The sequence below is a fragment of the Coturnix japonica genome, chromosome 1 (genome assembly GCF_001577835.2).
Source record: "Coturnix japonica isolate 7356 chromosome 1, Coturnix japonica 2.1, whole genome shotgun sequence".
NCBI lineage: Eukaryota > Metazoa > Chordata > Aves > Galliformes > Phasianidae > Coturnix > Coturnix japonica.
This window is the reverse complement of record NC_029516.1, coordinates 170,289,633-170,312,671: the sequence shown is the minus strand read 5'-3', so window position 1 is coordinate 170,312,671 and position 23,039 is coordinate 170,289,633. Positions and strand designations below refer to the sequence as shown.

Below are 23,039 nucleotides of genomic sequence, written 5' to 3'. Positions count from 1 at the left end.
TTGATGTTGTAATCCATTAAAGTTGAGTTCCACAGTGAAAGAGCAAACCAGTGGAGCTTCTATGAGGTTACTTTAAAAGCTGTGGCAGATCATTTGAACTTGAGATGCTTTAGCCCTATTAGGCTATGTGGAATATGGGAAGGTTGGTCATCTGTAGTGATTTAACAGTCATTTGGTATAGCACAGCTTTCTGCATTCACCCTTGCAAAACATGTGGAATTCAGCAAATCTCCTGATTTTGGTTTAGTTGTATCAAATTTCATAACATATAGTTCATTACAAAGCTTTATTGTTGACAGCTGTTAGCATTTGCCTTGCTTTGGGAACTGTGATGCAGTTCAAACAGTTGTATTGATTTGTCTTTGTAGCACTTCAAAGCTGCCAAATGATCTGCTTGATTTGCAACCAACTTTTCACCCATCCGTACATTCAATATCTGCTGCTCCACAAGTAGGAAGTACCTGGGGAGGTAAGAAGTCTGACTTAAAGTTTTTGTTACTTTGACTCTATTGCTATGAAATGTGTGCCTGGTTTGTGAGCTGTTTGTTACACAAAAACTTGTGAAGAAAACTTGCAGAGACAAGTTAAGACTGAATAAAAGGAGTCGGAAACCATTCTGATCTGAGTACAGGTGAAAATAATGTAGAGGCACGTGCTTGTTACAAACAGTCTTTATTTGAGATGCTCCTATAGTCATTGACCAGCAGATCCTCTGACTGCTGTCTTCAGGTATTGTGTAGGAAGCAACAGAAACTTAGCTGTGAGAATCCATTTGTGTGCATGCTGAATTTGAAGATGGAATTTCTCAAATCACTGTTTTATATAGACTGAGATTAAATCAGTTTTTCACAATTTTTAGTTATAATAAATAAGGATTTGGGTGAGACCTGGAAAGGAACAATTGAGACAAATGTATATAGAAAGCATAGAAGTCCGGATTTGGGTTTCAGAATCAAAACAAGCACCTCCAAAATACAGCAGAGAATTTGTATTGAACTACAAAAAGAAACTGGCAAAAGATGTGCTGAATGAGCTGTTAGATAGTCTTACTAATGCGAGTGTGTTTTTAAATCAAGGAGGCAGGTCTAGAATCTCAGAAGTCATGAATGTTATTGTAGATTAGTTAGAGCAGCTGCCATTCATCACTTTTCTGCTTTGCAGTGTTCCAGAATGCTTTTGGTGTGGGTAACAGATACTGGTTGCTCGCACTGTTAGTTATACTGAATGAAGATTAAAAACCCTTGCATAAAGCTTTCTTCTTCATAAATGATGCTTAGTTTCAAACTTTATTGTCTTATATGGAAATAGCTGCTTTATAACTGCTTAATGTTGCTGAAAAATGGGAGTTGCTGCTTCAGAAGGTTTTATAAGCATTGGAATAATACTGCTCTGCTACTTCATTTTCCTTTGTGAGCTTTTCTTAATGGTCTTTCCCGTTATTTAAGTGAACTTTGTAACATGCAGTGTATGTGTTCATCTTTCCTGTTTGCTTACAATGTGTACTTAGTATCCTGTGAATCTTCTCATACTGGTTTGTAGGGAAATAATTCTGGTTGGTGGGCGCAATAGTGTAATGTATGTGGTACTTTCCAAGAGCAAGAAAAGAAAATGACTTGTCCTTCCATTTTGCTGAGCAGAGCATCTTTGGAGAAAGATGCAATGGAAGCATATCAAGATATGCATACTAATTCTTATGCCTGTTAGGCTTAGAGTTCAGAAAGTGTGAAAATGTTTTGGCTCATCTTGTTTGCTTTCGGGAACGTCTTCTGTTTCAGCTTGTTCTAATTATCTCATGGGTGAGAGATGGAAGGGGAGGTTATTGTCCTCATGAAGGTTATATCACAATCTAATGGTTTTATTTTATACCACTTTTTTCTATTAACAACCTGAAATTGAGCCTGGAGGTCCTTGTGTTTGTTCAGTGTTGTGTGTTATTCCTGTTAAGAGTGGTCAGTAATAATCATTGGTGTTTTGCTTCCTCATGACGTGTTTCTAAATACTTCTAAGATTAAATCCTTTAACTGTGAAGATTTCGGGCTGATCTGCTGAAGCTGTAGGTTAAAATTTTGGCATCACTACTGTTCTGTTAACCTTTATTATAAAACAGATCTGTGGAGCTTTGCAGACATGAACACTCGCTTCACACAGGTGAGGTAGATAAGAAGTGCTTTCCACATTTTACAGATGGGGAAATCTGAGCAGTTAACTGACTTGCATGAAGTCATGCGGCAAGTCAGTGGCAGAGCCAAGAATGGAACCTGAACTATTTCCAGTCCTGTGCTCTAACCACTGCACAGCATCCCTCCCTTAGGTAATTTTCTGACATGATGATGTTTGTATTTGGTGTATTCAGTGACTTTGAGAAGAGTATCGAATCAGGTACAAATTGACTTGCAGTGGACAAGAATCACTGCTTATGAGATTTATGCAGCATCTTTTAGGTGTGTAATAAAAGGATAAACTGTGTTACAAACCCATTTTGTTTGGGTTGCTGCTTTCTGTTGTTATCTGGCAAAAGCTAATGAGGTTAAAATTCCTAGAGAGAGTGGGTTCTGTTATTGCATGTTTTTGGTTTCTTTCCTCTAAACTGTAAGGAATACCCCAGAAAAATCTTAGTCACTCTTCTCTCTCAGGTAAGTTGCTACTGGCTGGATAGATGGAAGGTCTGCACAATTCCAATTACTTTTTTGAATACACCTGAATTACTGATGCCTTAAGCCAACCTGAAGGTGTAGTGATTCCATTGACGCACCGTGTGCATTCAGAGATGAAACTGGTCTTGAAGGGTTTCTGTCAGGAGAGACAACAATTGAATAGTCATTATTATTAAATGATGTGAATTACCCAAACCAGTTCATCCTCAGTTATCTCAGTCACAGGCATTGGCAGATTTTCAGGTTTAAACATGCTGGTTTAAATCAAGGATGAGACAGAGCAGCAAAGAGTTGGAGTGAGGATGATGTTTCTGAGAAAATTCTGCTATTCTCAAGTTTCATCCAGTTGCTTTACTAGTCAAAACACAAATCCGTGTGTAACGTTTGGCTTTTGGGTACAGGAGGTGGTAATTGATTCTTACCCTGTTTTCTACATGTTTAAATAATTCCAGTCGGCTGTAGTTTCAAACAAATATAGGATAGTAATGTGGAAAACGAGCAAAAAAATAGCTAAAAAAGAATAAAAGAAGCTTTTATAAGAGCATTTTACTGAGATGGTTTGAAGACCATCCCAGCTGTTTGATCTGCTGTTTGCCAGTGATCAGTTTGTACCTAAACTTGAGAAGCAGAACAGATGAGCCAGTGTGGAAATAATCAGTTTATCCAACCCCATTGGATTTTTTCCACTTGTAAGAACCACCAATAGAATGAGAAGAATGTGAAGCAACAACAGCAAGCAAGCAGGAGTTGATTAAAGGATAACATGCTGTGTTTTATTGTCAGATTCATTTGTTCCATGCACTCTGAAACAGCATTCATAATAGACAGAGGGTACATACCTGCAAGCAGGGTAGGTGCCTGGCATTTAAGGTGCCTGGCTGTTTGACATGTGCACAGGTACATTAGGTGGTAATGCTGTTGCCTAAGGCACTCAGAAGACAGTAGATTTTATATTGCTGCTGTTCATTACAAGCAGAACATTACTTGGGGTGCTTCATCTACTTGCTGTCCGCTACTCTGATTTTTGATAACTGTATGATTGATTAAAGTTAAAAAAAAGCCTGGTAAGATACTTGTGATGTGGTCAGGCAGTCGGTGGAAGAAACCAAATGTTGCTGAAAAAGGTATCAAGCTTGCAGAAAATGAAAGTCCATCATGTCTGTGAAGAATAATAATGCATATATGATTTTTATGGCATCATTTTCTTCAAGATTTGCATATGGCTGACAGCCGTGTGTTATCAAACTGTATAGGATTTATAGCTGAGATCAGGAGATTGGATTCAGGCAGAGGTAGTTTGAAACTTTTGTGTATACCATGGTAGTATCTGCTAGTTGTAGATGATCAGTAAGTCAACCTGGTTTAAAAGCTAAGTGCCAACACTGAGATACTCAAATCTCTTACATGTATTACTCTGACATTTCTGTATATGGTTTTGGCTGGAACAGTAAGCTGTAGTTCTAGGCAATGTGATAAAAGAGGCACACATAGGGCTGGAGAATAACGGAGACCTCATCCATCTCCACAACTCTCAGAAAGGATGTTGTAGTGAGGTGGGCTTGGATTCTTAAGTAGCTAATGACAGGGTGAGAAGTAACTGCCTTAAGTTGTGTGGGGGAGGTTCAGGTTGGATATTAGGAGAGATCTATTCTCAGAACTGGCTGCTCAGGGAGGTGATGGGTTCACTGCCCCTGTGTATATGTGTAGGTGAACTGTGTATATGTGGCAGGTCAGTGGGAGTGGAGGTGATGACTCCAGAGTTGGACTAGGTGATGTCGGTGGTCTTTTCCAACATTACTGATTCTATGAAGCAGGGCAGTTCTCTTGTTCGTGGCCAATGACATGTCCACAAGCTTGGTAATAAGGCCTGTGTTTCTGTCCTGTATGCTGCCTCACTATGTTTCCAATGCTTGAGAATGTCGTGATGCTCAGGAACACAGAAAGCACAAAGTAGATCAGTGCCAAGATCAGTAGGTTGAAAAGAGCAAATTAGCAGCTTCATTGAGTTTTGTTTGATTTGAGATTATATCTGGTGTTTTTTCCATACTTTTATTTTTAAAGCCATTTGTAGAATGGAGTTGCACTGAGTCGTTACTTAGAGTCTGGTGTTGTGCTGTGGTAGGAGGCAGTCACTGCTTCAGTGGATTTGTTGCAAGTGTTGGGGGATAGGACTGAGTAGAGCAAAAGCTGCTTGTGTTTAAAGATAAGTAACGTGCTAATGTTTTGTATGAGACATGCTATAGAAGAGGTACATTCTATAAGACCAAGATGGTATTTTTTAAGAGCAGAAAGGTAGCTACCACCTTTTCCTTGGGTAGAGAATGTATGGGTAGTACTGGACAACTTAAATTAAATAATTAGGTCATCCCAAATTGAGAGGTTTCGGGATAAAACGTTACTACTTGGATTCTTCTTACTCTTCTGTACCTAGGAAGTAACATGCAACTAAATCCATCTCCCTTTTCTTCTTTCTCTTGCTTTCTGGAATTGGACAGATCCTTTTTCTGCTACTGTTGATAATGTTGATGATGCCATTCCAAACCTAAATCCTTTCCTTACAAAAACTAACGATGCTGCTCATCTGTCTGTGTCTTCTGATGTTTCTACTTTCACCAGTAGGACACCCACACATGAAATGTTTGTTGGTAAAGTACCGTTTTAAATTAATTACCTGTTTTCTGAACATTTTATTGTTTTGGTTTCTAAATTCTACTCGGGGGCTTCAGAAGAAACCAAAGAGATAATAATGGGTGTTGTTTTGTGCTACATTAGAACTTGATTTAGTGGTTGTGTCATAAAAACAGTGTAAATACCCCTCCTTGATACTAACTGTGCTGGAATTCTTGCTGATGCGATGGAACTTACTTACAGTTAAAGCTGTTGTTTGAGTTGTTTCAACACAGGCTCTTATGCTTGGGAATTTTAAGGTAAAATACTGTATGTGCCTGAGAATTAAAAGGAAATGCTGCTTTTCTGTTCCTCGGGTTGAGGAACGTAGCAGCTTACTGTCATTTCCTTATGCAGGGGATGTGTTTTCTGCATTTTTGCTGACATGAAAAACTGATAAAGCCCTGGACATTTTGATATATATATTCTATTCACCACTACCTACCAGGCAATTAACTAAACTCACCAGTTAAAAACCATTAAAACTTAGTTTGGAGGTGATTCAATGTGCTGTCATACCAGAAATCCCTGTCACGCATCTGTTGGTGCAGTTACCTCATAATTAGTTTGCTTGTCAATATTTTAGTTTTCTAAGAATAAAGAAATCATTTAATCACAGAATCACAGAATGACCCGGGTTGAAAGGGACCTCAAGGATCATGTAGTTCCAACCCCCCTGCCTGGCAGGGCCACCAAATATACGCCTTTATTAGATCAGGTTGCCCAGGGCCCTGTCCAACTGTTCTTAGTCTGCTGGGTTTGAAGGCAGTCTCACTGCATCAACAGGGCTTTCTTCGTCAGGCTGAACCTCTCAGGAATTGATCTCAGAAGAATCCAGACTTTCTTATAAGAAAGCTATTAGTTAGCTGTTTCTTATTGAGGATAAGGCAAAGGATCTCTTTGGAGATGGCCTTGACACTGATATTTTATTGAGTTTCCTGGCTTGTTTTGTCTTAGTGGGGAGAGGAGAAGCAGGAGTCTCCAGAGCAGGACTCCTATTGTGAGACTCTGGAATTCTTATTTAGTTGGATGAGGCAGTAGTTTACAAACACTTCAAGTTGTAACTATGGTGTAATGACTTGGTCTGTTTCTAATCACTTTCCCCCATGCTTCTAATAAACTGGTATAGCTGCAAGCAAATGTAGAATGACCATTTGTAAAGCAGCTTTGCAGCAGAGTTATCATTCAGTCAGAGGAACTTCCTGGCTGTGGTTTGTTCTGTGGTTGTACAGAAAGCTGCGTGTGCACAGCTGGGTGGCTTTGTGAGGCATTTACCATCACAGCCCAACCCTGACCTGCTGGGGATGGATGGCACTGTTACATTGCCTTCCCATTCCAGCATCTTGCTCTTGTGGAATTCTATCTGGAAGCCACGTGTGACTTCCTGACATACTGACCTGTAAAAGTAGGTGCAGCTCTAGCAATAGCACAAACTAGGTGTTGTGATATTGTGAACGTGGATTTAAAATGACTTTTTCTGATTCTTTAGATCATTACAATCCATTCACTCAACTAAATCCCTTTGTGGCAACCAAATATGAATCCACTGTTGGGCTGTATCGTTATTCTTCAGGTATAAGAAAAATGCCATGAAGCTTTTACACTTTTTTTTCCCCAAAGGGTGTAAAACGTGGCATTTACTGGAAAAAAAATGAAAGAAAAAACAAATATTTATCCTATCTTAGCTGTAATGTTCAAACTGTTTTTTTTCCCTTTAGTGTTGTAGATGATACAAACTCATTTCTTGTATGTCTCACCTGTATTGATTCTGTTCTGTTGTTTCTATGTTGTTAGAGTATATGTGGATTTATAGACTGACCTGAAACTAAATATTTGAGCAGCAAATAGAGTGTATCTTGGTTCTCTTTCCGTAACTCTCCCTCTTCTCCTTTCCTGGCTTTCTCTCTTCTGTGTGACATGCCTTATCAGATTCTTTTTGTGGTCCTCAAGCTTACCCTAGTGCTTCTCATTTCCGCAATGAGCCTTCTTCTGTAGCTGGTCTCTTTGGAGGTAGGTAATGGGATGCGGCCTCACCTCAAACGCAAGTTTGAATGTCATGTGCCTGGAATTATTAGGTCCATTATTGGCTACAGAATTGCCTTCCTACATTGGCTCCAACTTTGATTTCTGTAGCAGTGCTTATGCTAGATGTGCTGTCACAAGTAGCTCTTATACTGGTTTGTGCCTTCGAGGCTTCAGTCTGAGAAATGAGTATCTCCCCATTTCAGGATTCCTTCTGTACGTGTTGCTGCATTAATCACCATCACTGCTTGTGGGACGGAGGGATTGGGATGTTCTGAGAGACATCTTACACATGTCTAATTGTTTGTGCAGCAAAGTGATGTCTGCACAGTAACTTGTATCGATGCTATTTCTGTATAACACCTTGCCAGCACTCAGGTGGGCTGCTGGCTGTGACAGATAATAGTCCAAACCAGGTGGGGGAGGAGCTGTTAACATTGCAGTTACGTGAGGCTTAGCAATACCTTCAATTCATTTTTTGTGCAATAGTTAATTCTTAAACACCGTGAAGTTCCATGTTTTATTTAAAAGCACTGGAAACAATTAGCTGGAGTCACACCAGGAGAATGAGTTGATCTGTTCACTGAGTCTAACTCAAAAAGTCCCAACTAATGTTTTGTCTTGTGACTTAGCTTCATATTGCTTGAAACATCAGAGAACATGAGAGTGGGCAGGTTATCTTAGCTTGTACCACTTAAACCCATTTTCTAAAGAAAAATATGAGTTAGGTTGTCAAACTTATTGGTATGGGCACGATTTGCAGGACACCTTATCAAAGGAATTCTGATATGCAGTTCAGAGTCTCTGAAATGGCCTGTTACAACCTGATGCTCCACTTGTCACAAAGATACTCATTTTGTTTTGTTATTTATTCACTTCCCTATCTTTTCCCACATTACTGCTTCCCTTGTGTCCTTGTATGCTATTCCAAGCTTTATATGATTTGTGCTTAATGGAAAAAATATGTTCTCCTGATGGATGCTTTTGACTTGGAAGTTTTGCCTTCCTTGAAGACAAATAGGAAGGAGAGGTGATCCAAATCAGCTCTTCTGTGAAGTCTGAGCACAAGGGTTGCACCATAGAATCATTAATGTTAAGTGAAGTCTCACTTGCTTTAGGAAAACACAAGGACTGAAATGAGCTGTGTCAGCATGCGAAATGTGATCTAACTACTGGGCAGGGCCCTGAGTTGCTTTATTATTCAAGTATGCGACCCTGTTGTGGTTTCTCTGTATCATTAAAATTTGTTCAAAACCAGAAGAGCTAATTTTCAACATTTCAAGCATTCTTCAGGTATTTATTTCTTACACAGGAATAATCAGGTCTGTAACTGCATGACTGTTGAAGTGTAGATGCACACACTGGCACAGACTTGTGTGCTCTGTGTGTAATGCCAGAAAACGTGAGTGCAGAACCAATGTTTGCTGCCATATTCTGAGCCATCAACTTTAGTGTTGCTAAAAACTGACAGTGCTGTGCAATGCAGCAAGTGGAGAGGAAGAAAGCATTTGGAGTACACTTAACTAAGATAATATTTGCTTTACAGATACACAGCAGGAAACTAATGAAGTAATTAATCTGTGCTCAAAAATACCTGTTTTAAAAGGTTAGTTTTAGGAATGTGTAATTGAAAGGATGCTAGTCAGGTATGTTGGGGTATTATGGATCTTGCTCTAGTTGTAGCTGAGAGCAGCTCGGCTAGTGGAAAGGTGGAGGGATCAATTTGCAGGCGAGTAATTTGGAAACAGATTCTGCATCTGACCAGCTGCATTTCCTGCAAAAGCACAATATTTTTTCCTTAAATAACTGTAAGTAGTTTGTTAAAGACAGGCAGAGTACGAATAGTGCCAGAGATGTAGAGATGAGGGAGGATCTTCCATAGTCTGTTGGCATTCTTTTGCGATGGAAGCTTTTTTCTTTGGAGGAGTTCAAGTTCCAGCTCTTTTCCTATGTTATTCTCCATGTTAGAGTATAATCTGCCTTGAGGTCTTCCTAATCTTTCTTTAGTACAGAAATAATCTCCATATTTGTCGTCTTTTCCATAAAGAAGGCAAATTAATGAGGAAAAACTTCACACAAACATTCAACTGCTGTCTTTGTTTTTCCCCTGCAGGGTTCACTCCATCCCCTGTTGCTCAACCACAGCCATCAGCTGGCCTTAATGTTGACTTTGAGTCTGTGTTTGGAAACAAATCTTCTAATGTTGTCCTAGATTCTGGTGGTAAGACTTCTACCAAAATAGATGATATTTGTCCTCGCAATCTGTGTTTACTCGTGTGACAGTGTTCCAGTTGACAAAAGAAGGCAGACTTTAAAAGATCAATGACAGCATTCTTCATCCAGCTTTTTTCTTAGTGTGTAAGGAAAGGCTGCTTCTATATACCTTCTGAAGAGACATTTAATTCCTTGAATCCTTTCTGCATTGAAACTTTACAGTGTGAACAGCGTTATTTGTTTTCAGGTGTTGTCAACTGAGCTGCAGCCATAAGTAAAGTTGCTTCTTAATTTTACTCAACCACGCAACACATTATTAACACACTCACTTATATGCGTGTTGCTTTTTGGATGTGGAGGTTCATCTCAGGAAATGATCATATAAGGGTTGAACCATCAAAAATATGGTATTAATTGGGATTGTAATCAAGAACCCTTTTGTTCTTCTGAGAATCTGGGAAGTAGATACTCCAGCCTTCTGACCTTTAACTCTCTTATATTGGATTGACTTTGGCCAAACCAATAATGTGCTAAAAGCAAACACGCTTTGATATGACTGAAATCCTTTAGATATGCTTAATTTTGTTCTTTCGTGTTTTGTGGTGGCTCTGAATCTGTTTCATATAAAATAGATGTCACATAGATTAAGTTGGTAGAATAAAATCTCCTTTTTTCTGTAGTATCTCCTTAATCCAAAAGTACAGTAGTTTTTTTTCCAGTTTATTGTAGGTCAGCCTATTTAGGTACCTATTTAACTAGGTTAAATTTTGTTTTGCCCTTTGTCTTGAACTTGCTGTCTACTTAACTGAGTATCACAATGTCCCTGTGAAGCCTAGGATTCAAATCAGTTTGTTTATCATTTCAAGGCTTTGATGAATTAGGCGGTCTCCTAAAACCAACAGTGGCCTCCCAGAACCAGAGTCTTCCAGTTGCCAAAGTACCACCTAACAAGTTAGTGTCAGATGATCTGGATTCGTCTTTAGCCAACCTTGTAGGCAGTAAGTATTGAGCGACATAGATAAAATACTTATTTAATATTCAAGTGGATGGAATTTCAATAGTGTCTCTTTCTAATTTGTGACAGATTTGGGCATTGGGAATGGAACTACTAAAAAGTGAGTATGCCTAATCAAAAATGGAGCTTTTCCTTTTGGTAGTAAAATCTTATGGTTCAAGACTGTCCAGAGCATCATCATGTTACCCTTCAGAGCATGTTTGGGGTGGTGCTTTGATTCTTATCATGTGGGGTGTAACAAATAAAGAGCTGCTTGAAAGGCTGTAGGTTGAGCAGTAACAACAGTGGCAAAATGCCATCCTTTATCTGATATGAAAGGACTCAGTATGTTTGGCAAATGATTTCAGAATATTTCTTTGGGTTGTAGTAATTGTATCAAATAAATATTTCATGCAATTCGAGTACATGAAGAACTGCATTTTGAGACCACAAACCTCAGGTTTCTGGTTGACCTCGTGAAGCAGGGCCTGTTCTAGAAAAGCAGACATCTGTTCTAGCAATGGAGCTGAGAACGTGATGAGCAAATTTCAGGCTCACTGGGGTGGTCTGTGCCAAGTCTGCAATCACTCCAGCAGAAATCTACTGTGTGGTTGTTCCTAACTAAACTATTTTGACTTGAGGAAAGGAAGCTAGACTAAGCCATACCAGGGAATGGGACTGAGCTTGAATCAAGCTAAGGTGGCTTTCCCTGGACGTGTTACCTGTATCCTCAGACCTTTCTTCAACTCATTTATTGAATGAGCTTTGCAAAATAAAAGTCAAGTTTCAAAGAAGAAATGTTGTTCACATTTTGTAAGCAAATCCATTCTCTTTTCTAACACTTCTTTACAAATTTATTTGAAGTGATGTAAATTGGACTCAACCAAGTGAAAAGAAACTAACTGGTGGTTCCAACTGGCAACCCAAGATTGCACCTACGACTGCATGGAATGCTCCAACGCTGGTAAGCAAACAGTCATTTTAAAACAGTGAGTTCCTTGTACAGACTGCAAACTAACAAACTGGAAGTGACACAGCTGCAGAGAGAGCCTGAAAGCGATTGGTTGGAGATGTGTGGTGCTTGGATTTGTTTTTGTCAGCTGTGCAGTTCTAGTGAATTAGTTTGCAGTGAGGTGTGTGCAAGTTTAGCATAAACGTTGGTGTTACTTGAGCAGTGTGTCACGGTGAGAAAGCTGGCTTCATGTTTCAGTGAGTTAACATGAAACCATGGACTGATGTGTTGGGGGTACTTGGTAGTCTAGGTAAGAACAAGTGGGACATCTGTGTTCTTCAGGTGCGTCAGTGTGTCAAGCATGTATATTATTATGACACACAGCCTGCTCTGGGGGGGGGTGTGAGAATGGGCTGAGATCAATCTTCAAGTACTTCTAATGTATAGCACCCATTGCAGCATGTAGTACTGTCTAGAATTTTGGGGTAGTGTGTTCCAAACTTAGGTGTCAAAAATAATAATGACTTGGAGAACTGTCCGCTGACAGAGCAGGTAACAAAAAGTCCCCCAGGATTTATTGCATCTGGCTCTGTAACCGACTGGGGGAGGTCGAATCCACAGTGTAATAACCAAACATTATGGATTAGGAAAATGAGTGTCTCTGTGGATCTGCCACCTCCCCGCAGTGGGTGTCTGTTACCAGCTCAGAGTCACAGGGAGGAATGTTTGTGGACCTTACTTGGAGGGTGTGTAGGTATTGAAGAAACTGACTTCTCATCTCCTTTAGTGACCAGTGGTTTGAGTCTGTGTGCTTTAATCTGTTGAATAACTCATGTCTTGTATATGCATCTTCTTGTGATAAGTCATTATGTTTAACAAATTTTACTCTCTAGAGTCGCTGAGACACTTTTTCTTCCTGTGAAACTGTTCTGTGAACATAAAAGAAACCCAGAAACAAATAATCTAGAAGATAATTTGTCTTCCTGTGCTGGTCTATTTATTGTGGAGCTACTGCTGCTTGCTAAAGAAATATGCTTTTGAAAAGAAGGCTTCCTTGCCCTTGGAAAAAGGCATATACCAAATAAATAGACTATGCAAAGCAATTGAGAACATACTAACAACAGTATCACGGGTGTACATTGTCTCAGTGAATGACTTGAATTACAAGAATGTGTTGAGGTAGACGTGTAATGTATTTGTGAACTAAAATGCTATCTGTGTATATTCCATTGTGTAAGTATTTGCTTCTAATCCAGTGTTATTGCATTATGTAATTGTTCTCCCTGGGAAATACAGAATGGCATGCATTTTCCACAATACGTAAGTGAAACAACCCACAGCCTTTTTGCAATCGACTGGCATGCTGATATTAACCACAGCTGTTGCAGAATCTCATAACCTTCTTGCTATTTACACATTTCTCATTTTAAAATCTTTGGTGTGCCAAAAATTGAGCTTTTCTTAGCATACACGAACTTCATAGGTGTCCTGCAGGCTATTGATTCGAATGATGGCATGGGAAATACCGAGATTATTTTTCCTTGCTTTAAACTTGTACCATTTGCTGCCAGAGAGCTGAGGTGTGTGTCTGTGCTGCCTTCAATGCACTTGGTGAATTTTGAATGAAGATGAGATGTTTGTGTTTGAATAACTGCATGAAACCTCACGGGCTTCTGTTATACTTGGCACTTTATCCACATTTGTGGTAGATCTTGAGTGTTTTTCAGAGGGGAGAGACCAATATGTGATTAATACTCGTGTTAAGAAGGAAAGGCCGTGCTGATGGAAACAAAGCATAAGCAATAATATCCAGTGCTTGCTGTCTGAGCAATGCAGTCTCTTTCATTTCAAAGAGTTGATGTATGCAGTGGTATTGGTCTTTCCCTGAGTTCTGTTGTCATTGCAGATGGTAGGGCTGCTACTGGATGGACCTCTGTGTAGCCAATATTAAGTAGCATTAGAAGAACAACAAAAGTACCCTGAGAAAACTAGAATACCCTTTAGAGCGGCCTTTCAGGCTGTGTGGATGTGCAGCCTAGAAATTCTTGTCTGGAAAACACCTTCTGATGGCAATTAAAATGCCAATGACACTGGCTACCATGTATGAAAAAGGCAGCTGATACCTTCAAACACAGCTCAGAAACAGCACTGCTGATGCCCTTTTCTTAACATTACAATTCATCTGTTTAAATCCATTTAATTTACTTTGATTATAAACATTTCACCGCTTCCCTTCTGAGAGCTGAAACTGAAGTGGCTGATGAAGCTGTGAGACAAAGACTGTGGTTTTGTAATGACAAAGTGTCTTCCATGTGCTTTAAACTGCCTAAGAGTTATCAGCTGTTTTTTATGTATGTGGTGCCAGGCTGTTTATAAGAACGTAGCTCAGTTCTGGGTTTCCTCTGGCAGCATTCTGCCTGTATCTTCATGGAAGTTACCTTGGGGTGAGGATACTATAAATGTGCTGTAAGGCTTTAGGAGGATTTCTAACCTATTCAAACTGAGCGCACTAAGCAGATGAGTGAGATGCAGTGTGAGTTACAGTTCAGGTTTTCTAAGTAGATATAAATTGTTTAGAGAGTTCTGCCTGCCTTTGCATTATGATCCTACTGTAGGTTTAGAACTAATTATCCTGCTATCGACACTGACTTTGAGACTGAACAAGAGATGAGGAAAAGCCAGTTGAGTTCCTCTTCCAGTCAATAGATGTTAGAGTTGTACTTATACTGAAGCATGGTAGGAAGGTCCCCATAGCATGGATACCCTGACTAAAAAGAATTCCTACAATGTCTACAAACCAATGGTAATTTGGCCTTTCAGTCTTTAAAATCCTCTCTTTTAGGATCCCTTGTACCACAACCTCCTGTTTTCAAATACACTGAATGGAATTCTCAAAATTCTGCTTAATGAATTTTCCCTCTAAAATCTCTCTGTATCACATCACGTTCATTAATCAAAGTCAGGAGAATGCCAGAATTCAAACAGAAAGCAAATATGTGATTATAAACTCATCAAGATGATCTAGAAGCTTTAGCCTAGATATCTCAGATAATTTGGGTCCATTTTAACAAAAGACTGCAAACTCTAATAAGTCTACCCATTCTTCGCTATCTTTGTATTGAGCCAAGTGCTGCAGTGTTACCCGTGTGCAGCTGATCCCTTCTCTCAGCTCACTGCTGTTTTTCTCACTAGGCACCACCTGTAATGGCGTATCCTGCCACAACGCCCACAGGGATGATGGGTTATGGGATGGTAAGTAGCACTTCTGTAACTCCAAAGTCAGATGCTGTGGTCACTCATTGGATAATGATTTCATTTTCTTCTGAACTACTTCACTGATGATTGAATTTCACCTCCTAGTGAAGCCACAGCTTGAGCATTGTGTTCAGTTCTGGGCCCCTCACTACAAGAAGGACATTGAGGCCCTGTAGGGTGTCCAGAGGAGGGTAATGGAGCTGTGAGGGGTCTGGAGCACAAGTGTTAAGGGGAACAGCTGAGGGAAATGGGATTGTTGAGTGTGGAGAAGAGGAGGCTCTTAAAGGAGGGAAATTTTCCTAAAACTCCTTATATATATAGTTGGTACAATGATATAATCAGTTGAGATTCATAACTTGTAGTCAATAAATGAGCAGCAAAAATGGCATGTTTTGTTCTGTGCAAATGCATTTGTGGTCAAACTACCTCAGTGCTGCTTCGAACCTGATTAATGTGATACTGGAAGTGATTTCTTGGTGACTCTGATTCAGCACTTGTGGAGGGTAACATCTTCAGAAAGTAATCTTGTGTAAAGCAGTGTTGAATGTGGTGTTAAAGGCTGATAGGAAACGAAAGCCAGAATTAATAGTAGCTGTAGCTCTGTTATGAGTTGCTGTTACTTGTTAGACGTGCAGTGTGTGAGCAGATGGCTGAGGTGGGTCATTACAGGGTGACTGTTCAGCTTTTTAACATCCTGTAGGTCACCTCGGCTCTTTCCAGGAGATGAAATGAGCTCATTTCTTACTGTGACTACTCCTTAAGCATGCACTGACATTCCTTTCTAGCAAGCTGCACTTGCAGAACACCACAGAAATGTCTTATGACTGCATATATCAAATATGGCCAAGGCCTTTCACACGTTGCTGTTTTCCTTTCTGTCCTGAAAAGAACTTGAAACGTGTTAATGCTAGATGTGATTTAATGTTGTGTGGATTGTTTTCCAGCCATCACAGATGGGAGGTATACCAGTAATGACGCAGCCAACATTAATATACAGCCAGCCAGTCATGAGACCACCAAATCCTTTTGGCCCTGTACCAGGAGCACAGGTGGGTATGCTCAGAAATGGATACCATGGAGAAACTACAGCTGGGTGTCAATTGCTCTCAAGGTGTTTGTCTGACAAAAGTGAAGGAAACAAACCTTGAACACTTCCATGCTCTTTTCAGGACACGGTTGAGATTGTTAAGAATTGGAGATTGAACACCTTCATCTGTAGGTGAAGATGCAGCCAAGTTTAGCTGGCAGATTGGAACTCCAGTATTAATGCTGCATGCTTGTTCTTGCCAGTGTTGTTTGTTCTTGAAGTTTGTGCTGTCTTTCATGATGCTATTAAGCAAAGAGTAGTAATGTATTGTAATCTGACTGAAGAACTCTTTGTAGGTGACTGTTTAAAAGCATGTATGTATGATTCCACTTAGGTGAAGTTCATGTACTTGTGCGTAGATGTAAGTGTACAGGAGTGTGTTCTGGGGCCTGTATCTATCTTCTCACTTCAAGTCTTTGTGGATATAAATAGATAGAAACACATACCAAAGGTTTTATCTGTAACAGGCCTTGTTTCTTGAGAAATGCAGCTTTCAGTTGGCTTTCTGACAGATTTCTGAGGGCTGATTTGTGCGTTACCTGTCACTTCAGGCAAGTGAACGTAGGTGACTTTTATATGGGGTCGTTCACTGTCTTATGGTAAGGATGTGATGAGCAAGTGAAATAAATACAGGTAAGAATCTTCCTCAATTCTGAAAACATCACTGAGGAAATATCCCTTTAAAAATACATTTGCCTGTCCAGTTCAGTTATAAACACGTAGATCTGAATGGCTGTGTTGAGCCTTCCCGCTTCATTTGACATTGCAGGGTTGGTCTGTGTTGAATCTCAGCTGGTTGTCATAACAGGATAAAGAGAGATTAATCACAAGTGAGGTGTGTAGAGCTGTTTATTGTGCTTCTCTGACAACGTTTGGTTCCTGCAAGGATTAATTTGACTGAAAACACCCCCTTTGAATCAGCACTTACTGTATGCTTAGGGGAGGGTTTCCCTGAGATGTGCAGTCCCAGTTACTTGCAGGTGTTGGATGCAACTTCAGGTCTGAAACTGAGAGCTCTTTACCTTCGGTGAAAGCAGTGAGAGTTGATGGCTGCTGGAGGTGAGACTTGAGGCCCAACCCAGCAGTGTTTGTGTTTGTTTGTGTTTCAAATGACACGAGCTCTAAGTGGGAAGGATGCTACATTCAGTTCTAGACCTGTTGGCACTAGAAAAATGGCTGACCTGTGCTGTTAGCATTGAACTCCTCTCCTTAGAAACTGCCGTGGTGTGTTCTTGTTTTCCAGCACATTTATAAGCAGGAGAGATGGATGCAGTGTAGTTAAGCATGGGTTCATATGAATTACACTGCTTTTAGGCTTCCATTTTGATACTCAGTCTCTATTTCTGGTGACGTACTGATGTTGCACTAATGGCAGGGCATCCAATCTACCAATCTTCCACACTGCTTTCAAACTGGGATGTTCCTTTGGACTTGATTTGGAAAGTCTCCAATTAGTACCAATTCAACAGGGTTTTTTTAATGCATTACAACCTCTTCATGGTTAAATAATATGAAGAATGTGTCATGAAGTCAAGTTGCAATGGGCGTGCCTTGTTGTTATGGCTCTGTTTGGCTTAGTCTGGTTCAAATCCTGGAGAGCGGTGGGGTGTGAGCTACAGCTTCCCAAGGGGAAGGACTGGGTTTGAGAGGAGAGCTGAGCTGCTGACATCCTGAAACTGCTTCTCAAGCACCTCCCATTCTGTCTCATGGCTCTTCCATACTGTGTTTATGGGGACTGGACCAGAGTGCCTCACTTTTAGCGGGGCTTCAGAAGGGACGTAAAGATTTCAATCCCAATAGCGTTAATCCTGAAAGAACTCGTCCACCCTGTGTGCTTTGTGAAAAATATCACCTGCAATATTGGCACTCTACTCAGTACTACAGTCCACTCCATAAGAGTGTTCCCTGTCACACATAGGTGGGCAGGTGTTCATTGTTCCTAAAGTAAAGATGCCTTCCATGGAGTGGTTTTGCAGCAGGTATGAAGTGCAGGTACACGTGGGTTGTTTGCAGCTCAGTTATGAGTCAGCTGTTAAAGTCACCATCCATTAGCTGCTGTCCATCCTCTTCTTACGAGCACTGTGTTTTGAGGGGAAGAGATGCTGAGAGCTCTCTGCAGATACCTGGAGAGCTGCCCCGCTCCAGCCTTGTCTGCCTGCCAGTTCACAGCTCTACCAGTAAAGCAGGGTGGGTTAAACTGTCCCACAGCATAAGGCTTGATGTTTGGAATCCTTTGAAGAACACTGCTGTGAAAGTGCAAATTGATTGGCTTATTATATTAAATAGCAAATGGCACTTGAAATTTCCTTTCTGGAGGGGCGCATCCAGCCTTTTCCTGCATTACACCAGCCGTAGAAGAGGCTTTCTGTTTCCCATATGACCAAACTCCTTGTTTTAATAGTTGATTTCTGCCAAGTTTGCCTCTGAACCTCCCTTTGTCCTTTCATTACACGTTCAGCTTTCATATTCTGTCATTCTGAGACCTTTATTTTTTCTTTTTCTTACCCTGTCTCTGTCGTCTTTCCTACTAGCTGTCTGCAGCATCCAGCCCTTCCAGTCAGAGTCCTCACAGAGCCTCAGGAAAGGACCCCTTTGCAGAGCTCTCTCTCCAGGATTTCTTGTAGAACAACTTAGGTATTGTCCATTATTCTGGGGAGGTGCTGGTTTCGTGATGTACAACGAAGATTAAAAGTTCTAATCGGAGTTTTATTTTCTTAAAAAACACCTATAGATAATATTAATAAAAACCAGTCGTGCTGAATTGGAAGCACTGTGGAAGTGACTTGGAAACTTGGTGCACTTGACAGCTTAAAGACCTGATCAAGTCAAGCAGTGTTTTGCTTCATTGGAAATGGTTTGCTAGCTCCTCTCTGCAGTGCAAGAGCCAGGGCACGCAGGGCTTTGTGTTGCAGCTAGGGGGAACAAACTGGTTCCACCTGGTGTTTTCCATTTCATCAGGGACGTGTTTGTTATTCAGTGCTAGCGGCAAACACCACCCTGCTCCCAGCAGGCTGCTCGTGCACTTCACCAGATGCCCAGCTATGCAGGAGGTGCTTGGTTTGTGTGTGCAGGGGTTCAATTCTGGTGCAGACACTCACTGGGGTTTTTCTTCTGCTCCTGTTTGTATTGGGGTGGGTGGGAGTAACATGATGAGCGAGAAGATGGAATCATTGTAGAAGACGCCAAGAGAAGGCCTTTGTCATACAGAGCGTTCTGCTTTTCTTTGGGTGCTTCCTCTGGATCCAGCTGAAACGTGACCATGGCTCCCCATGCAGCCACACTGGTCTGTGTGTTACCGTGCTGCTGCTGGCAGCATTTATTGCATGGAGAAGTTGTTTGGTTGGACAGAATGGCTTAAATCAGGCAGATGCTCATGGCTGCTGTAGGTGGAAAAAAAACATCCTGATGGCTTTTTTTTGTTTTGTTTTCGTTTTGTGAACTTCTTTATTTCTGTTGAAAACTTCAGAGCTGTGGGGGAAATCAGGCATTTGAAGAATGGAAGTGTTTGAAGAGAGCACGATTTGTAGTGAAATCCTGCTCCTGGTCCTGCTGGGCGTTAACATGAGGGTTTCTAATCTTTCCAGATTCAGTTTATGTAACTGTTAGATGGAAGAGAGAAGAACGTTTCCAAATTGATGTGCTCGCCAGTAAAGCCCCCACTTCCTGGATAAAGCAAACAAACCAACTTCAGTCTGTCAAGCTCTCCTGTTCCACGGAACGACGCAGTGAAATGAAGACCAATGAAGGACCCTGGGACAACTCCATAGGGAAGCATCAGCACCCGAGGCTTTGCCGTGAGTCAGGGCTGAGATCCTGGTTTTGTCCTGGTGACTAAAAGGTCGATATTTCCAGCTTCTAATAATACCCATAAATCTTAACGTACAAAGAGAAGTCTGTGTTTCTGGGAATAGCAATTGGTGTTTGGAAGCGTGGAATGGAGACGTGTCCTTTTACCGTAACGCAAAACGAGACTCTGTGGGGATGGGAGGGTCCAATCCTAACTCTTAATTCTGCAGTTACCTTTTCTTCAGTCCTCACCAACGTAGGCACAGCAGTAATGGAAATTAACTTTTTTAAGAAAATTATATATTCAGTTTGCAGTAGACATTCCTTATGTATTATTGTTTGTATTTATTTATGATTATCAATTTAACATTAATATTGTATCAAAAAAAAAGAAAAAGAAAACAAAACCTCCTTATGAAAATGAGTATGGATGTATACAGTATGTCTGATTTTTATCCACAAAGAATGAATCTGATTCAGAATGCTTTTCAGCTGACATACAGAGCACTAAATATTTTAAAGGTCTGAATCTAATGAATTCTCAGCATATATGGGAATTAGGGAAGAGCTGTAAAATGCATTAATCCTTATAGTCAATTCTGTGCCTAGGATTTTGCAAGGGAACAGTTAACTGACTAGGAGAAGCACTACATTTTTAATTCAGCATTAGTGCGTTGGGAAGGAACTTTAATTGCTTTGTGCTTGGCATGTCATTATTTTTACATTTGACATTATAAGGCCTTTCCAAAATGAATGTGAGGAATTGCTTTCACTTTAAGACTTTCCTTCTCTGTACCAGTTGAGGTGTTGCGTGTCGGGGTGGGGGGTGAAGCCTTTTCGTGTGGTGAGTGCCATGTTTCTATCACATACCTTTGCGAAGCAAAAAAAGGGGAAGCAGCCTCTCCTGACAGCCGTCGAGTTGGAGTTTAGTTAATGAAGAATTTAAGTAGCGCTGTTGATCGGTGCTTTGTGTAAATACATCTTAATTCTGGGTAGAGAGGGGCCTTCCGAAGGACAGTCGGTGATATGAAAGCAATTCTGTACATGAGTTAAGCATACTTGCTGCATTGTCTCTGCAGATTCTATTTTTGTTTAAAATATTAAAATGTACGTTAGCAAAAATGGGTGGATTTTCAAATAAAATGCAGCTTCCACAGAATTTTGTTACGGTATGAACGTCTGGGGTGCTTTTCTTTTGCTGCTTGAAAATGTGCACTGATGATTGCATTGTTTACTTAATAAAATACCAAATGCATTTGACATCTGCATATACTGTATTGCAGGAGGAGGATGACGGTGGTTCCGGTCTGTTCTGTTGGGTCTGTTGACCGAGGTAGATCTGCTTTTGTAGTTCTGGGGTCTGTGATCCCTCTGGGGCTGTAGAACAGAGGTTGGAAACGATGCTGGTTGTGGGGATGCTGTCCTGTTATCCTTCCCTACTGACTCACAGTTGCTGTTAGTGAGCACAGATGCTGTCCAGGTTTGCACCTTCCTGATGGAGGCTTTGCTACTGAACGTTGCTTACAGTTTATTCTTCAGTGCCTCTTGAACACTGACCAGGCATGGGGCATCCACCAGCTCTCTGAGCAGCCTGCTGCAGTGTTTGGCACGCTCACCCCTTTCTTTTGGTCGCATGCAGTAAATTGATGCTGACGGTGCCTCGAGAAGTACCTACAGCTGATTTGTATGTGACTGTCTGTGACATCAGGTGCTCCATCCAAGCAGCTGTTGGGCTTCCAGCTGCCAAACAGCCCCTCAGCAAAGAGCACTGGGTGAAACTCCTGTTGGATGGGAAGCACATTTCTTCAGAGCTGGTAGAAATGTTAGAGAGATGTAAATGAATTCCAGCTTGAAGGCCATGACATGATGGGGATAAAGCTTGTGGCAGAAAAACGAGAATGAGGTGCCAGAGCGCTGTGAGAGATGGTAAATGCTGATGGGAGCAGGAGGCTGACGAGAGAATGTGATGGGCAGAGGGAAATGCTCTGACTACAGGAGAATCGATGTTAATAAGATCATATGTAAATAAGAGCTTTCTCCTTGGTCTGTTGGCAGTCTTCTGACTTGACCTTTGTAGCTTTTTCATGCTGCAGCGGGGAGAGCAGAAACAGCCCTGACATCTTCCACTGAACTTGTCCAGCAAGGAAATGCTGTGAATTCCTGATGAAACTTGTGATGTTTTCTTGTGTAAAAAACAGAGTTGGAAGGGAAAGGGCAGATCTGTGTGTGATGTTCTGGCTTGGGCAGGAGTGAGGGGAGATTCCCATACAGGCTGCTCTGGAGCTGTGCTGTCGCTGCCACCCTCCCTGGCTGAGGAAGTGCTTCATCCATTTCACCTGTGGGAGGTGACTTATCAAGGTAATTAATCAATCTGAGTTGAATAACGCAGTTCTTGCTTTTCTTGCTTCTCCGTTGATAAAATTCCCTGAAGCAAAGATTGGGAAGCTTTGGAACAGACAAACAACTTCCTTGAATGCTGTTGTAGAAGCTGATAATGCCAATGAGAATGTGTTGACCGCAAGCATGTATTTGTAGTTCTGTGGTTGCAATGTTTGAGGAGAATGGAGGTCTCAGGTTTATGTCTATGGTGTAGATCTCTGCTTTGTTCACAGTGTGTCTGCTGAACTTTCCCTGTGCCAGCTACAGCAATTGCTCAAAGGGATTCAAAACCCAAAGGAAAGTCTTTTTCAGAGGGCTGCTCAGCTCTAAACCATCAGAGGCTTACGGTGTTAATGCCATTAGCTTCTCTGTTCCTTGCCTGTCACTCTAGTGTAGCTTTTCAGTCCATTAGCCTTGACCTTATTCTGGCAAGCTCCTTTTAGCCCACAGAAGCAGTGTGTGGTAGCACCCTTTCTGTCAGAAAGCAGACAAATGAGAAGAGTGCTGCAGAGCAAGTCCTGTGCCGTTGTTTCTCAATATGTGCAGGTCTGCACCTGCAGGGAGGTCGCTGTTACATAACCTCCCTGCATCAGAGGCTGCAAACCTCCCAGCAGCCCAGGGGAGAGCTCTTGTTACACAGCCACACTACAAAGCAGTGTGATCCAGTTGCTTTCCCCTGCAGGGAACTTGCTCAGAGTGGGTTCAACCCAGCATGATGCTGAGGTAAGCACCTCCAGAAATCACTTGCGTGAATACAGATGAGCAATAGACACTGCTCTGTTTTGCTTTTTTAGGCAGTTAGTGGCTGGGTGTTTCTTAGCTCTAGCATGGTTCACAGAATCACAGAATTATCAAGGTTGGAAAAGACCTAGAAGATCATCCAGTCCAACCATCACCAATACTTCCCAGCTAAATCATATTCCTCAACACAACATCCAAACGTTTCTTGAACACTCCCATGGTCGGTGACTCCACCACCTCCCTGGGCAGTGCATTCCAATGCCTGACTACCCTTTCCGAGAAGTAATA

At 41.2% G+C, this 23,039-nt stretch overlaps 1 protein-coding gene across 12 annotated transcripts in view; it reads left to right on the top strand.

The window, feature by feature from the left end:
- Positions 1-20,891, top strand: part of PICALM (phosphatidylinositol binding clathrin assembly protein) — a 60,859-nt gene extending 39,968 nt beyond the window's left edge. For 2 of the 12 annotated variants that reach the window (XM_015852406.1, XM_015852403.1), the window contains 12 exons: positions 369-469; positions 5,150-5,299; positions 7,251-7,331; positions 9,457-9,564; positions 10,424-10,555; positions 10,642-10,672; positions 11,416-11,515; positions 12,800-12,823; positions 14,696-14,755; positions 15,703-15,807; positions 18,377-18,479; positions 19,430-20,891. In XM_015852406.1, coding sequence (XP_015707892.1) covers positions 369-469; positions 5,150-5,299; positions 7,251-7,331; positions 9,457-9,564; positions 10,424-10,555; positions 10,642-10,672; positions 11,416-11,515; positions 12,800-12,823; positions 14,696-14,755; positions 15,703-15,807; positions 18,377-18,469 — 985 coding nt within the window. In that variant the 3' untranslated portion in view covers positions 18,470-18,479; positions 19,430-20,891. The remainder of the gene's footprint in view (positions 1-368; positions 470-5,149; positions 5,300-7,250; positions 7,332-9,456; positions 9,565-10,423; positions 10,556-10,641; positions 10,673-11,415; positions 11,516-12,799; positions 12,824-14,695; positions 14,756-15,702; positions 15,808-18,376; positions 18,480-19,429) is intronic. The other 10 variants (XM_015852416.1, XM_015852405.1, XM_015852411.2 and 7 more) reach the window with 6 other exon arrangements.
- The last annotated feature ends 2,148 nt before the right edge of the window (positions 20,892-23,039 follow it).